This window comes from Ammodytes marinus (genome assembly GCF_949987685.1).
Source record: "Ammodytes marinus genome assembly, chromosome: 7".
In the NCBI taxonomy this organism is placed as follows: Eukaryota; Metazoa; Chordata; class Actinopteri; order Uranoscopiformes; family Ammodytidae; genus Ammodytes; species Ammodytes marinus.
Genome location: NC_137211.1, coordinates 17,164,693 through 17,182,433, shown reverse-complemented (window position 1 = coordinate 17,182,433; position 17,741 = coordinate 17,164,693). Strand labels below are relative to the sequence as shown.

General features: G+C 38.8%; 1 protein-coding gene across 1 annotated transcript; it reads left to right on the top strand.

Moving 5' to 3' along the window:
* Nucleotides 1-13,768: 13,768 nt before the first annotated feature.
* Nucleotides 13,769-14,833, top strand: LOC307253162 (rhodopsin; the record flags this gene model as incomplete). The annotated part of the gene is made up of 1 exon (XM_080031060.1): nt 13,769-14,833. One exon carries the CDS (start codon nt 13,769-13,771, stop codon nt 14,831-14,833), a length of 1,065 nt encoding a protein of 354 aa, XP_079887186.1.
* Between the last annotated feature and the right edge of the window lie 2,908 nt (nt 14,834-17,741).

Here is a 17,741-nt window from a genome sequence, read left to right as displayed (position 1 = left end):
GTCAATTTTGAGCTGTGTGCTTATTTGCTTCCATAACATGTGTTCTTTCATACTAAAATGAATAAAAGGTCAAACATGTGGGCCTAGGTAAATTAAGGTGTTCATTATCCTACCTTGTCTGTTTACTTAGCCTATTGTATATTTGTCCTAAACAACCATCTTTAACAGGAATTATCTCAACATTAGTTTTTTTTCAATACTCTGAACCAAAAATATCAACTTCTAAAGCATTCTCAACTTTCCAAAATCATTCTTAGCACGTTTCTGAAGGTTATTACAGAAGGATGTGTGCCTATGTTGTCTGATTAATGGTTGTTATTTAAAACATGCAGAAAATGCATTGTGTCTGTTAAAAAAAAATCATCTGTTAAAACTAATGTGGTAGTCTTAAAATGAAATAAAGATGTGCGCAGGGTAAGATTGAGGACAGAGCAGAGGCCTACCATGGTCGCACCGCGCGTCAAGCTGGTGCACGTAGGTAGGTAATTGTGTCCGGAGGCAGCACAAAGTTGTTGTTTTTTCCTTCATTGTTGTCATCGAGGAAGGCCCATTATTCGTCCATTCGGGAGGCAGAGAAGAAAGAAGAAGGCCAGCTTACAGCAAGAATAATTTGCGAGAGGTATGTCTACGCTACGTCTGCAGATTTAACATAACGGTAGTTTCTGTGACGTTGTAACACTTTGGCAATATGCTAATGCTTTAAAAACATTTCCACTTTCCTTAATTAACCTTTAACTCAACTGGTAAAACCCGGATGAATGATAGCCTACTTTATACAAGGACCGGTCCATAGATAGGCATAGTTCACATCATTTTATTGTTGTTTGTTTTTTTCAATTTCTGTTTAGCCAAACAAAGGTCGCAGCCGGAAGTGACGTTTGCTCGTCTCAAAATTGACACCCATCAGCCTTATGTAAAAATTGGTTTATCTAGATTAAGTTTATCTTCCACTAATTTCTGTGTAGGCCTACATATAATAACACAAAATGTTGCCATAAAAAATGTGTCAAACATGTTGACATGCTGTTTAGACCTGTGTAGGCTATCTCTAAAAAAAGTTGAAGGTTTAACAACATGATTTAGACTAGACCTATTTATGGCAGTTTTGGATTAGCCTCCATGATATAGGCATACACTGGATGAAGTAGGCCTACATTTAGTTATTTGGGTACAGACTGTTAGGTATGAAGTAGACCTACTATTTGATAAGCTGGATGACCCTACTTCTCTATCTGTGGTTATTTTATTGCATAACACCTTCTATATTAATATTAAATTGAAAATATTATAATGTAGGAACTGACCCATATCCACTTATTAACAAAAGATACTCAGTTCGCATATCTAACACACCAACAGGAATTAAATTGCAAAGCATAAAATGTTGAGAGAAACAATGCTCCCACAGACACAGTGTTCTTCCACAGAGGGAAATGGTTGCATTATGGGTTAGCATTGCAGTCAGTTTCAAGTTCAGTGCTTCTTGTGTAAAATACCCTAGCAGTTAAGGTAGGCTGCATTACAATTGGAAAAGCAGAGCTACAAATACGCTGTGCGCAACCACAGAGCAACTTGTCTGATTTCTGCTTAGACTGGCTCCATCGTCTGAGTAAATGTTTTATTTTGTGCTCGTTGACATCAAATGATTGTGCCACCCAGGTGGCTGCCACCACAGGGAATGGCTTAAGTGGAAATAAATCCTTTAAAATAACTTTCTAAAACGTGCTTGCTCAAGAGACTTCCCCAACAGTACAGTAAAAAGAAGCACAAACATTGAAAACAGGAGAATTGGTCATTTGAGTTTGTATTACTTGAACAGTTGCCTCTATGCTGTTAAAGAGGTTTGCATTTGTGATACAATTGATATTAAAGGTTGCCATCAAGTCCAGCTAGTCCTCTTTTCTTGCTGTTTTCTGAAGACCAATTAACGTTATCAGATGGTTGTGATAGGCAGAATGTAAATGGTTATGAAATAAATAGATGGAAGAACACATGGATTTCTGTGCTGTGTTTTATGATCTCCTCTTCTCTTCTTCTCTCCTAATTTATGGCAGTGCCTTTGCTTTGCTCCCCCTGCCAAACACTTTTGAGCCACACATTCTTGTCTAAATCAGCTGCTATTACTCCTTGAACATTTGTACGTTAACCCACTGTTGGTTGTTGCAGGGCCTTTTGAAAAGCCATCATAAGGCCAGAGTGAGGCATGACTCAAGGTTGGGTTACTAGCAAGAGCTCATATGGCGTGTGTCTGGAATGTTAAACTGAACAGACTTGTACTCAGTAAGACCCCGAGCCCAGCAAACATGAGCACACTGTTTGGCCATGTTCTGTAATACATTGTCATCTCACCCAGACAGTGAAGGAGCTCTGTCTCTTGGATGAGCACAGGGCTTTGGGGACTTGTGGAGCCAGCAGCTTCCTAGACAAGCAAAAAAAACGATCTGAAAATACAGACAGTAAACCTTGCAGGAGCAGAAACCCAAGAGGTAAGAGTATAGGTTGAAGGACAGCAGTGACTAAACCGCTCTGTGAAAGCTAGTTGCTACTAGTACAAATGCTTATGCAACCTGGATCATCGTGTAAGCATTTGAGTTATTCATTTCTATTCCGAGCGTTTCACGGATGACTGATAGGACTATCATATTTTGGCAACGTCTTTTTAGAGGAATTGTCTAATTTGGACTGTGTCATAAAGTAAGCGAGTAGGTTGAAACTGTAGTGGCACAATTGTGTGTGTGTTTATGAGGTAGTGAGAAAGCTTGAAGTGTGTATTTGTTCAGAACATCATGTAATGTATTGTGTCTTAAATAGCAGGAGCAAACCTATTAACAGCATTTGTGCTGCTCATATGCTGTATCTTTTATTCGTGATTGCAGATTTTTATCAGTTCGCATGCATGCACAAAACACACACAGATGCATATACACATGCAAACAATTTATACATTTTTCCATAAGTGAAAACACAAACTGCTCCGTCAAACACATTTGCCTTTGCAAAAGCATGCAGGCACAACATTTGTTAGAATTGATAACTACATCCACCCTGGTAAGAGAGAATCAGCATGTCCAAATGCAGAGACTGTGATTGACGAGTGTTCGTCTGTGTGCACACTCACAGCTATTTGTTTTCATTGTCTTCTAAAATCGCTTGGAAATGTTAATCTGCTCTTGTCTCATGCAGGATTAACACCTCCTTTTCTGACCTAGTTTATTTTTTCAAACAACATACTAATTGTAAATCAAGTAAACTTCTTTTATATATCCTTATTGCCTCAGGGCGTTTGATTTTTATATTTGGCTGTGCCTGTTGTCAACATTCAGTGGGAATTAATAATTCAGAAACACTTGCGTCAAAGGAGAAATAGCCATTTATAGCCACACATGGCTTTATGCCACTCTCAGCATTCGAGCAGCAGAAAGGAACAGAACAGAACTCAGCAGTTCTACGTATAATAGGCCTTAGGCTTATACATAATGCACATGGCAAGAAATGCCAGTAAATGTATGATTAATAAGAAACCCTAACATGGGACCGGTGGTTGGGGTGGAGGAGTTGCAGCTGTGTGTGGCAGGTAGAAGCAAACAGGAAAACCAGGGGGTGCCCTTAGCTCAGTTGGTAGGGCGCCCCCCCCATGGGCCTCGGCCAGCAGCGTACCCGGGTTCGATTCCAGCCCGCGGTCGATCTCTGCATGTCACTCCCCTCTCTGCCCCATTTCAACTCTGTCTCTACACTATCAATAAAGCATAACAATGCCAACACAAATGTATTTAAAGAAACAGGAAAACCAGACTGAGCAGCAGCAAAGGCTGTGAGTGTGAGAGTGTGAGTGTTGGCTAACTACATTGTAAACACCACCACATTGACTCGATTGTAGTTAGATTGTAAAAAAAACATTATTTTCATTATTGATTAAAAGTGGAGTCAGTGATTCTGGAGAAATCTTTTGTCAAAACCACTTTTTGTCAAAATCAGTGAATAGTAATACCGCCTCACTAATCGTATTATGTGTGCGCCTGAAAAAATTGCTACTGTACTGCTAAAAACACATGCTACCTGTATTTTCATAGCGATAAATCTATTTAATCTAATTTCGATAGCATTGTTGTCTATTTTAGATCTATATGCATTGATGCAGTTGTTCATCTGCATCAGCTGGTCATGTGACAATTTCATAAGAATTCGTACTTGCTCACCAACAATTGTCCAACTGACCAATTGCTACACTAATTATTAGACTCTGTGGTACAATAAACATATGCCTTCTGGGCCTGCTGCTTCTGCAGGGAACTCTGGCTAGCTATCAGACTTTAAGCCACTTCTCATGCTTTAGCGTTTAGCTGAACCTCTTCAGATATGGCTGTCAGCATTTCTAGGCTTAAGAAATGCTGGAGTGTTTCACAACAGTGAGTTATCAAAACCCAACATCCTTTTGAATAAGAAAGAAGGTTTGATCACCCATTTAGTGTGATCTTTCTTAGAGTTAGAATGGTGAAAAACTAAAAATGTTGACGTGTAGTAAAATTCATCTTAAGACATGAATCCATGTTAATGTATAGCATGACTTCTCTAGAGGAGTCACATTAGGTTGCCAAGCAGATGGGCTGTACAGTCATTGTAGCCAATTCCCAGTCACACCCCTTAAGGAACCCAATCCATCATTTGCTGATCCTTCTCCGAGTCTGCACCCAGTCCTACCTCTCATTAAGTCAATGAAAGCCTTAATTGGAAATTGTGTTAATTCTCATGTTTGAAATTCTATCTCGCCTTTTCTTCCTCTATTTGTAGACGCACTTGTCCTATTTGGTGCTGCGACTCCACTGATCATGGATAAATGTTTTCATCTTTGCCCACTTTCCACTATTTACATGTCCACATTATTAGCCAAATGATTCATGCCTATAAAGCTTATCACCTGGCTGGTTCATTCAAAACTAATATCTGGTGGAAAATCGGAATGAGTAGAGGCCAATTGCTTTCATGTTCATGCGTGAATATTTTTTTTTTAACTAAACAAATATATTGTAGATGACTGGTATAGTGGCATAATGGATTACTACTCCTTTCATGAAGGACACAAACACATACTTATTATAATAAGTATATATTATATTATTATATATTAATGCATCTACAAAGATGAGCACGGACCAGCTTCAAACACTCTCCCTGTTTTAATATTATCCATGTCCCTCACTTGACAAAGCCCCCCTTTCTCTTGACCTGTGATGTCTAAATGAAAGGCAAATCAAGCAGTGTCCTAATGCTTTGAGCTGGATTTCTTTTGTCAAAACAACACCATGAATAAACAGGGTCACAAAAGGCACCTTCAGTAGGACAAGAAAAAAGGTTGAGGTAGTGAAAAGTATGAATTTAAATCAGGTATTGTGATGCATCTGATTGGTCAATGCATGCATGCATGTGAAACCAAACTCTGGTCCTGTTTTAATATGTCTCAGTATTCCAGGAAAACACTATGCATGCACAGAAGGAGTTAATTATTATCCAAGACCAACAGTTTTTTTGTGCATCTTGCATTTGGAAGCAGTGACTTATGGCAGTGGTAGATGCATCTGTTGTAATAATATCAGACTCTTATTATAGTAAACAGATGATGAGGTATTGAAGACGCTTAGTTAAAGAGCATTACTGCTGTCAGAGTTAGGGTGTCATTTTTTAATGTTACCAGATTGTAATATATTCTTAAACACACAGTTTCTGCCCTGGGGAGGGAGGAAGTGTCACCACAGGGGAACATGCAGGGATAGTGGACCTTTATGTATAATGCATCTTGCTAATATGTGTGACATACCGGGATCTGGGGCTGGGTTCATGGCCAACCAGGCAATGCCGGGCTATTTTCGGACTATGCGAGCCAACCAACAGATTATCTTATTATTTTACCTCATTATTAATTCTTGCTGGTGGCTGGTGCCGGTAACGGACCCTGAGAGCACAACCTCTGAGACATTGATCATTGATGTAATGCTATAAACTATGCTTATGTTATATATATATATATATATATATATATATATATATATATATATATATATATATATATATATATATATATATGTGTATATATATATATATATATATATATATGTATGTATATATATATATATATATGAAAACAACAAAAATCACAAAAAAAGAAGGAGACGGGACAAAAAATAATTGATTTGATTTTTTTTCTCTTCTCATGGTTGCCTGTAGAGCCAGACCAACATATTGACCGATATTAGCATATTGCAGGTTGATTGATATCTCTGTATATTTCGGATAAGTTACAAAAATATTGTAAATGTATAATTGCCTAATATACTATGTTTTGGGGCCATTTACATAGTTGCACAGCAGAGAGGACTGAAAAAGTTTATTTTTTCACTGTAAACTGTTATTCTCTCACTCTACACTGTACCTGAATCACATTCTCAGTACATATCTACAAAATAAATGCAGGGATTTTGTTATCGAACCCTTATGTTCATCCTCAAGGTGAAAAAAAATCAAGATTTCTCTGAGCTCACAGTGACATCTTCAAAATGCCTTTTCTGATCAAAGGTTAGTGGTTGTGTAGCTCACAATGGTTAAAACAAATCCTCACATTGGAGAAGCTGTAATTAGAGACAGGCATTTGACTTTACCAAGTAATTGATTATCAAAATAATTGCTGAAAATTATGTCAGTCCACCAGATGAATATTCGCCTAATTGTTTCAACTTTTTGTATGCTTTATTGGACAGTTTGGAGGGATAAAGATGCAATGGGGCAGAGAGGTGAATGACTTGCAGAGAACGACCACGGGACAGATTCAAACCTGTGGTCTGCTGCTTCTATAGGGGGGCGCTCCATATTATTTTTTTTATATATATTTGGATATTCATATTTGGATGCCAGGTTTGGTTAGGATTCTGGTGCTGTTGGCTCTGGATAATTTGGTTAGAGAATCAGCTCCAGTCAGTAGCTTTGGCTTTGGCTAATGACTGGTCTGGCATGAGTCAGGCAGTCAAGATTATTGGGTAAACGTGTGTACCAAATTAAAGAGATTCAGGTTGAAATGTATGTGATAAACTGCACCAAATTCTAAGAAACCGACATTTGTCCATACAAGCCTGACACTACTATTAAAGCCCACACGCTGGGATGAAGCCTGACCTAGATGAACCTTACTAGCTCCCATGTTCTAGTTTACAACCCCAAAATCTGTGTGGCTGTTAAGCATATTAATGATGATGAGATATGATAAAAGGAGTTTAGAGAGGGCTGATGAATTTCTGTGGCTTTGAAGCGTTTTTTTTTGTCGTTGTGTGTGATCGTGTGCAGATGAGAGCGTGGGAGGTGTTTTGTGTAGATGTGTGCGTGTCTGGAAGTGTTTGCTGATGAGCGTGACATTTGTGCGCACAGTGAGAGCTTTAACGACCAGCATCTGGAGCTTTTCTCTCTGAACCCTAAAACATCAAGCCAGGGGAGGTGAGAGCCGGGTTCAGCCCGATGGTTTGGTCACGCTTCCACCTCATAGTCGATGTGAAAGTCAGGACATGTGCAGTGTGTGGAGGACACACTGCACAGGATTTCAGCACACTGCACATACACCGTGGATTCATCACCTTAGCAACCGGTCGATTGAAAGATGATGAACCTTGCAGAAGACTGCTAATTTATTTGCAGTTGTCAAACATGAACAATGGCCGGTTGTAAGACAGAATGGTATGCGTGTGAACTTGAAAGACTATCATCAAGAGACAGAAAGGAGGCAAAATCAAGGCTAATCACAGGATGTTGACAGAAAGAAAGAGGAGAGAGATGCTTACTCTCTTCTGTTAATACCTCTAACGAAAAACTGGCTTTCTAATTCTAGCAATACAGTTAGAGAAAAACTGACGAAGTTATGTACTCCTACTCTCTTTAAATATGTATGTTACGTGCAGAATTCAGCTGCTGTATATTTTTATTGTACACAATGATTCAATAGCAATATACACAAATGTACAGGTATGAGCAGAGACTTGTTTCAGATGCTTGACATACCAGTCCGACCGATATTCCCCACATCATTTCAGGTGTGAACTGATGGTGTTGATGCAGTATCATTTGTTTTCCTGCAGGTCTCCTGTGAATGGAGCTGTAACCAAACAAACCTCTGACCTCATCTTCTCTACACTTTAAAGTGACTGAACGGACCCAGTCTCTATTCCTGACAAAAAGCTATTTTTTGATAAGAGGGGATGGTCTGAGAGGTCCATCTGTCATTACTGTCCGCTGAAGGCGCTGACAAATCCCCCTCCACCCAATAATAGCAGTGACGTTCTAAAAGACATAGGTTTAGTTTAAGAAACATTGGCATCCGACAGCTGCGATTCGCCAGGATTTCGAGAGAATCTCTGCTGTTAAAACCAATGTGAACTTGTTTATTAAAAATAAATACTGCGAGCCTGAACCAGTGTTACTAATTCATCAAGGAGACACAAACATTGCTTCTGTGGACTGCTGCAGATCAATAATAATGCTGGATGTGAATGATTTCATGGAAAGCAATTTCACTGTAGGCTAACAGCTCCCACTGCTGGTTAACATCCTGAAAGCATGCACAGCTTCAGAGACGGCTGCCTTTTCATGTCAGGCTTGATTGATTTACAGTCCTGTTTTCAGCTTTGAAGTGCAGGGAAGGGAGATTCTGGGGTTGGCAAGATATAATGCCCTGTTGATTTTGTGTGTGTGTGTGTGTGTGTGTGTGTGTGTGTGTGTGTGTGTGTGTGTGTGTGTGTGTGTGTGTGTGTGTGTGTGTGTGTGTGTGTGTGTGTGTGTGTGTGTGTGTGTGTGTGTGTGTGTGTGTGTGTGTGTGTGTGTGTGTGTGTGTGTGTGTGTGTGTGTGTGTGTGTGTGTGTGTGTGTGTGTGTGTGTGTGTGAGATTATACAGGTCATCCCATGATCATCAGCTGAGCACTTACTAAGCATTAACTCATACTGACATTTGAGAAGCTGCTGTACCCACGAAAAAGTTTGAGGTTATTGCTTTAAAGATGACTAAATCGATAGATAGATTATCAAAATCAATCCATGATCCACAAATCAAATCATAGTTGCAGCTGTTCAACAGATAATACAATACTTAAAATAAGATGAAGTTGCGGTCGTGAACCAAATATCAAAGAAGGGGCTATGTGTGAGTTTTTAATTGTTTGGACAGTCAAACTCCTAATAATTTTTTTCGACATCCTGGACACCAGCTGATGTTATTTTTTGCTGTTACAGGCCCTATGATGTATTACCCTCTGTGTGAAATGCATGTGGGAGATGGTGGTGTGCAAATGTACCATGTCCTGGTCACAGTGTTCATTCCTCTCTACCGGTCACTCAGCAAGAGAGTTCCTGTGGGCAGAGTGAGAGAGCATCACACTCAGCCCACACATTTGTCCTCTCAAAACAGTCATCTCAACAACAAAATAAGAAAGAAAAGTTTAGGAAAAGAAAAGAAAAGGTTACACAGTGAAGCTGTGACTTTTTGAACAAAGTATTTGTAAAATAATCGTAGTCTAAAAGGTTGCTATCAATAACCGGGTCTAAATTTAGGATTGACAACCACAGGACTGATGATGGAAATCCTTGACACTAAGAAACACCCAAGTCTTTGAAAAAATCAATACAATAGGAATAAGAAGTTTGACAATACAGTAACTAAGGCGCTTGCTGTATAAATTGTAAAGTCAGGAATCAGGATTATTCTCAAATGTAGTTGATTTAATTTATAACAGTTATTTTTACATTTGCACACCTCCTGGCAGTAACAGTGCATCTGCTGTTTCTGTATGTGTTTCTCTTTGGATAAAAAGTAATTCACTATTAATAAGGATAAGGCTGAATCTAAGTGTATTTTTCATTAGAAAGATCCTCATCTGACGCATCTATGAACTCAAGGTGGATTCTTTCTGGAGTGGACACTACAGTCCTGTCCATTTTCAGTTGTGTATCTTAGAATGGGAGTTCAGTGACAATCAGTGAGTTTAATGAACAAAACCATAACCAAAGCCAACACTTTTCTACTTGTGAAAGCGTTTGGAAATTTAGTTTTATTTATTCTGTTTTTATCCCTGTCTTAAAAAGAAATCATATTCATTATTGGATTTGCTCCATTACTAGTAGTCCTGCTGCATTCAAGTCTTACCTAAAAAAAACTATAGAGGTTTTATCAGCCAAATGTTACAAAGTAATAAACATAAAAAGTAGAAATTTAAATAATAATTATTTGCTATTCTGGTTTAAAATGTGTCCTTCATCACCTATGGTCTTAAGTAAGGTAAAGTAAATTTCTATCAAAGTTAAAATAATTTATAAAAAAATAAACAGACTATGTATTTTTCTTTTCTTTGTTTATGCTTCATTAGACAACTTTGGAGAGACAGATCAAATGGGGAATAGAAGGGAATGACATGCAAAGAACGACCACAAGCCGGATTTGAACCCCTGTTATGATGCTTCTGAGAAATTAGCCTTTAATGGGAGGGGCGCTCTTTACCACTACACCACGAGCGCCCATGTGTGTTTTCATTTTAAGTGTGTCATCATTCAATCAATATAATATGAGATTTTTCTTTGAAGGTTTTTAGACCCTTGTGTTTGTGTTAAATTGTACTTATTTTGGCTTCCTGAAGAGGGCAGCAAAACACCTACAGATCGGAGTTAAGAGACTTTGCAGCTGATCAACATGGCTTTGCTGATCTCATCATGGATCTGTAAATCCTTTACTGCATGCAGAAGCATCACTTGTGTGGAGATTGTAATAGTATTCCCTACTGGCTGTTGTCTTGTCTTTACCTTATATTTAGTACTTTGATGGCTTAAGTTTAATTTATATTGCACAATAAAGATGATTTACTTTCCTTCAAATCCTTCAATAATTTTGTCGATTAAATATCACAATTCATGGGGAAAAAAAATTACAACATCAGAATGTTTTGAAGCACTGTCTTCAAGTTGCTTGTTTTGTCCAATAAAAGGTACAAAACCAAAATATATTAGATTGACTGTCATCATTGAAAGAAAGTAGCAAAGGGTTCATTATATTTGATAAAATAACTGTATAACATGGGCCACACATGAACTCTAGTTTAGCTTTTAGAAATACATAGAAATAGCTGCTCTGCTATATCTCTTTCACAGTAGCTGGAACATCTGTGCACGTTTAATTATTATCACTCTCATGCTTGTTTTTCTGCTTCTGTAGATTGGTTGTCATATAAGTTATTTGGTCAATGTAATTTACCACCAAAGAGCACACGTTCCTTTTAAACACCGTAGACCAACAAATCCCCATCTCTCACCAGAATAGAAATGCCTTTTATTTGCTGCAATTTTAAAAATGGATTTTACTTTTCTAAAATTGTCAAATGACAGAAAGGTATTCTGAGAAGTCTTTCAAATGTGAGGAATTGGTGTCTCTCCTTGTTATTAACATTATACTTACTGTAACAGAGTCTCTTTCAGGTTTGGATTGCCGGTTGGTGAAAAAGAGCTATTTGAAGATGTCACTTGGGGCTCTAGGACATTATGAGTACTTTTTTCTTTTTACTGTTTTCTATAGTTTCATATGCCAAATGGTTAATCAAAAAACCTACTGAAACAGTCAATAAATAGAAAACACTTTTAGATGCAGTCTCATGTGAGATTTAACAGTTATAACAGATATAACAGTCTAAAATAGTCTTAAGTCTAAATAAGTGGTGGGGAATAAAAAGTAAATAATACATAGGGGCTTAATAATCATTTAATAATCTAATTTAATATTCAAGAAAAAGAGCTCTGGTATTTGAAACAGACAGCATAGGTATCGGCGTGCATCCCCAGAAACTTTCATGCAAATACTGTAGCAGATTTTCAAAGTAGTTCATACAGTTTCATTATTATAACATTATTCTCATTTACAAAGAAAGAAATAGGAAAGGAAAAAAAATATTACGTCCGAATACAGCAACTTACTTGCTGCGCAAGAATGACCCTCTGTGACATAAATCCATTACAAGCCTGTGAGAGTAACACATCATAAGCCCCATATCTCTTTAATACACCCATTAGGAAAGTGCTGAGCTCTTTACCAGCAGTTAAGAATGTCCACCACTCAGCAACACCACTCCCTCTGCTCTACATTCATTCAGTATGTATTCAGCATTAATACAAGAGACCTGGACATGTTATAAGTTTTATTCAAGGTCAACTTATTTGGCTATCTTGGTCAAGAGACTCCTTTGCAAAGATTTGTTTTTCGAATAATTGTGGTTAAACAAGGCCTGTATTGCAGGACTGGCTAATATTCTAATTTATATGTTCTCTTTTCGGATGACTATACTTGTCTTTTGTCAACAATAGAAAAGCCCAACATATGGTTGGAAGATTTGCTGCTTTTCTTTGTCACATATGATTATATATGGTATCATAAATGAACTATTGTTTAGTTTAATTAAATACATAATTGCTTAATTGTAGTTATATAGTTAGTCGTAGCCCTACTCAAGAGTCTGAATATTGTTTGTTTGATAGAAAGATAAACTATAGTCCAGTAAATATAAACACTAATTCCCTCTGTGTGTACAAAATGGAGTTCATAAATACCTTTGTCATGCTTCTGTGACCACTACATGGTCTATAAAATGCACTTATTTTCATAATCATCTACTTTCATATTTTCACAAAATGTCTTCAGAATGAGACAAAGCCAATGATTTTAGAATTGATAAAAAAAAATATATATATATACTTAATGTCATAGTTGTAACTTGTGTGATGTCATACATGGGAAAATGTAGGGTTAGACAGTGAGACCATAACACACTCTTTTCTCAGGCTAGGATGAACCAATTTCTAAATGGTAAATGGACTCCACTTATATAGCGCTTTTCCCTGGTTTTTCACGGACTCAAAGCGCTTCACATTGTTTTGTACACATTCACCCAATCACACTCACATTCATACACCGATAGCAGCAGCTACCACGCAGGGTGCAAGCTAACTATCGGGAGCAATTCGGGGTTCAATGTCTTGCCCAAGGACACTTCGACATGTGGCGGGTAGGCGGGGGATCGAACCTCTGACCCTGCACTCCAGAGGCGACCTCCCTGCCCACTTTGCCACTGCCGAAAATGCACATTTATACTACATAGGATCTCAGAGTTCAATACACCTTCATATTTCCACCGCTGAAGTAGGTCTTTAAGGGTCAGAGGGTCACCAGTTCATCACCCAGCTCAACAAGATTAACACTAATGCCTAAATTCACATCCATACAGCAACTAGAATCCTCTCCACTTCCTCAAGACATTTGCGTAAGGAGTTGGGAGCACACAGTGCACCTAATCACTTAAATATGGGTAAAAATCCAAACTGAGTAGACAAACAGTTTCTCAACAACATCTTTCCAAATTAGTATATGCAAACGTTGAATCATTTACATGATTTGGGCATCATGTTGTACTCATGCTCTTAAATAAGAAGTTAGCATTATCTCCTCGATTTGCATAAGCAGGTGTAACCTTCATATCTTGATGAGTGGTCAGTTATGTTTGCATTGGTGGCTGGATTAGATATTAACTGTGGCCTAAATCACTGAGTGCTGACGGATTTGGAAAGTGATAATCCAAGGTGTGCCGTTTAAAAGCCAGACTGTAGCCGCATGGGTCTATCTGTAGCAGGTCCTTCTCCATCGCCATCCATCGCCATCCAACAGTCAGAAGAAACACCATCGAAGGGCTGATTGCAACCAAAAACCGCAACCATGAACGGCACAGAGGGACCGTATTTCTATATCCCTATGCTAAACACCACTGGCATTGTCCGGAGTCCTTATGAATACCCGCAGTATTACCTCGTCAACCCAGCCGCGTACGCTGGCCTGGGTGCCTACATGTTCCTGCTCATCCTTGTTGGCTTCCCCATCAACTTCCTCACTCTGTACGTCACCATCGAACACAAGAAGCTGCGGACCGCTCTAAACTACATCCTGCTGAACCTTGCTGTGGCCGACCTCTTCATGGTGCTAGGAGGATTCACCACCACAATGTACTCCTCTATGCATGGCTACTTTGTCCTCGGACGCCTTGGCTGCAATGTCGAAGGATTCTTGGCTACCCTTGGTGGTCAGATTGCGCTGTGGTCACTGGTTGTTCTGGCTGTTGAAAGGTGGCTGGTTGTCTGCAAGCCCATCAGCAACTTCCGCTTCGGGGAGAATCACGCTATCATGGGTTTGGCCTTGACCTGGGTAATGGCCAGTGCTTGTGCCGTGCCCCCTCTTGTCGGCTGGTCTCGTTACATCCCAGAGGGCATGCAGTGCTCATGTGGAATCGACTACTACACACGTGCGGAGGGTTCCAACAACGAATCCTATGTCATCTACATGTTCGTCTGCCACTTTTGCATTCCACTGGTCATTGTGTTCTTCTGCTATGGCCGTCTGCTTTGTGCAGTCAAGGAGGCTGCTGCTGCCCAGCAGGAGTCTGAAACCACCCAGAGGGCCGAGAGGGAAGTCACCCGCATGGTCATCCTCATGGTCATTGCCTTCCTGGTATGTTGGGTACCCTATGCTAGTGTGGCCTGGTGGATCTTCACACATCAAGGCGCTGAGTTCGGACCAGTCTTCATGACCATTCCGGCCTTCTTTGCCAAGAGCTCTGCCATCTACAACCCCTTGATCTACATCTGCTTGAACAAGCAGTTCCGCCACTGCATGATCACCACCTTGTGCTGCGGGAAGAATCCCTTTGAGGAGGAGGATGGAGCATCCACCTCTGCCTCCAAGACTGAGGCCTCCTCTGCCTCCTCCAGCTCTGTGTCTCCTGCATAACAGGGCCAACAACACTGGCCCCCTGACCCACTACCCAAGAAGAAGACTTCTGCTCCCCCGGAGAAATGCGACTGACTGGGCAAATGTCTACAGAAATAACGGCATTTTTGTATTTTTTACAAACGAGCTGGTTCAGCATAAAGACAGTTACAGGAAAGGTCAGCCCATTACAGAGTTGTTCCTGTATGTACAGAATATCCAATTTAACTATGTATGAGATATTTTTTTTCCTGAGAGTGAAGGGGAAAAATATGTTAATCGTTTACAATTTGATCCCATGTGATATTGGCTTATTTTTGAATGTAGAGGCATGTAATCAAGGCAATGTATAATAAAACGCAATTTGCAAATGAGACATCCTGTTAATGTTTTGCTTTTTTGGGTGGCCAAGTCCATATGACCGTAGTATAATAATCCAACAAATAAATGTTAAAGACCTATTGAGAATGCATTTTTTTTTGTCAGTTTGTAATTGAGAGCTAATATTGTAGTGACTGCTCCTCTTTTGATACAGAACTAAATGGCATAGACACAAAGAATATTCTTTGAATTTGTTTTGCAAAGGCTTCTGCATTGCCACTATAATCTTATTTCAATAACAGGTCACCGTGGATTTAGAGAGCTTGACCTACTTTAGGGATTATGACATTATTAACATTAGGATGAATACACACCTGACACAACACAAGTTTTATCTGATGACTTATATTAATCACTAAGTAAAGGTTAACACAGACAAAGACTTATTGGATAACACAATAAGTCAAACCTTACTTCTCCCTATGTAGCTTTTATACACAGTTACAGACATTCAATGAATGGTTTATTACAAACTGTAATAGTGAAGGCTGGTGTATAAAAATATAATGAATAGTAATATAGCAAACAGTTTACTTCATATGAGAAGTTATAATCATCAAATAATATGATAGATAACATACCCTGAAGGCTGTTTTACCTAACTAGGGATAGAAGTCGCTATAGCGATGAGCTAGTTTATCAATGAGCACAAAAACACGTTAAATCTACATAGGTTTATAGCCTCAATGTTTTACATGAGCTATTAAATATATTACGGTAAGCTGTGATTTAAAAAAAAAAAAAACTCCATCGATGACGTGATGCCACACTCTCGGTTCTTGGTAGTGCAGTAAGCCACATTAGAGAAAAACCCGTCCAGATCTCTCCCATAATTAACCTTCATGCGTAGCTATAGTAGCCTAACCATCATACTGGTGGATCTTAAGTGGGATACAGATGTTCTCACGGTGTGATCTGAAGTCGAGCTCCAGCTGAGAGCTCAAGGGAAAGAAAATAAATCAATCACTTGCTGCTTTCATTTAGCACTAAAGAAGAACAGCTTCTCTTGTTGTGGTTACACACTCATGCTCTAAATATCTTAATGAAGCTATTTGAAGGATACTGGAAAGATAGCCATCTTATCGTTCAAACACACACAATACCGTTTAGCTCTGTGTAAATAAATAGGCTGCCAGTTAGTATTAAGTTCAGGAGTATTCAGTAGAATAGAAAACAGCCCCCTGAACAGTTACTCAGTTCTGTACAGTGTCCTGCGTTGAAGTTCTTGAGACTGGTCTTTTTGAAGGTCTCGGTCTCATCTTGGAATCCCCATAATTTTTCAACTTGGTCTTGTCCAGGTCTCAATGTATTATACAATTTTAAAACGGGGTCAAGACCACAACTGTGGGAATAATTAGGCCTTCTTATTACATACACACAAAAATATACAATATATGGCAATGAGAGAGGCTACTGAAGGTATCTTTTTTTGTGTTTGGGGGTTTTTATGAGAATGTGGATCTCTTTAAATGTGCCATGTAGTGTGGAACTCACACTGGGCTGGTCTTGGTCTTAACAAAGCCTTGGTCTTATCTCTGCCTTGATACTCCCTGGACTTGACTTGCCCTGAGTTCCAAATCACATACTCTTTCTTTTTACTACACTACATACTAAAGTACAGAAGAGTTTTAGGGCCACAGGAAGGGAAAAAAAAATCAGATAAGGAAGATTTGTTTTCATTATGTCAAGAAATGTCAAGAATAAAGACGGAATACTGCAAAATGCTGTTGGAGTTAGTGGTAGTGGAGCATTTATGTATTTTCAGCATACTACAATTGACGTGCATGTATTGGGATATCCTAAATCTTTTTCTGGCATACTAAATAGTAGGGAAGTATGGGGATTGGAATATATTATTTACTATCTATGATTGGAACGCAGGGTTAATCTCAGTTTAGGTGTGCTTGACTTCAACACTGACAGTCTGACTGAGTGTCCGATAATTTTAAATATAATGTAGTATCATTATATTGGACCATTTGACAAAACACTATATCAGGGATATGATATCTTTCAAAATATGAAAAACCCAAGATTTTGAATTTTTTCCTTGAGTGTATGCAGTTAGATGGTATGGTTTGCACTGCTGTACCTTCTGCACCATTTTGTGTTATACAAATGTGATGAAATACCCAAGCTATAGGCCTATGTAGATAAGCAAGGCAATGGAGTTGACAGCCCATACTACTGACTTTTCTTTCAACACTGTTCCATTTCCATGTTATTTTGTGGATTTTGTGAGTGTTTATAAACCAGTGTAAAGTCGCTGTTTGAAAAAATCCCCCAGTGTCGACTGTGTCTAAAACAAAGCCTGTTCCAACATAGTGTGACTGACTGACACTCCAGTGCAATTTCAATAAAAAGAGCATGCAAACTCAAGGGCCTCTCCAGGGAATTTAATGAACAGCAGCAGAGCAGAAATATGAAATCCTTTTGAATTTGTATGGAAAACTTTATTTGATAATAAAAATAGCATTCACAGACTTCTTTTGATAGCTACATATACATTGTAATCCATCTCAAGGAAAGAAGCTGGATAAGTCCACAT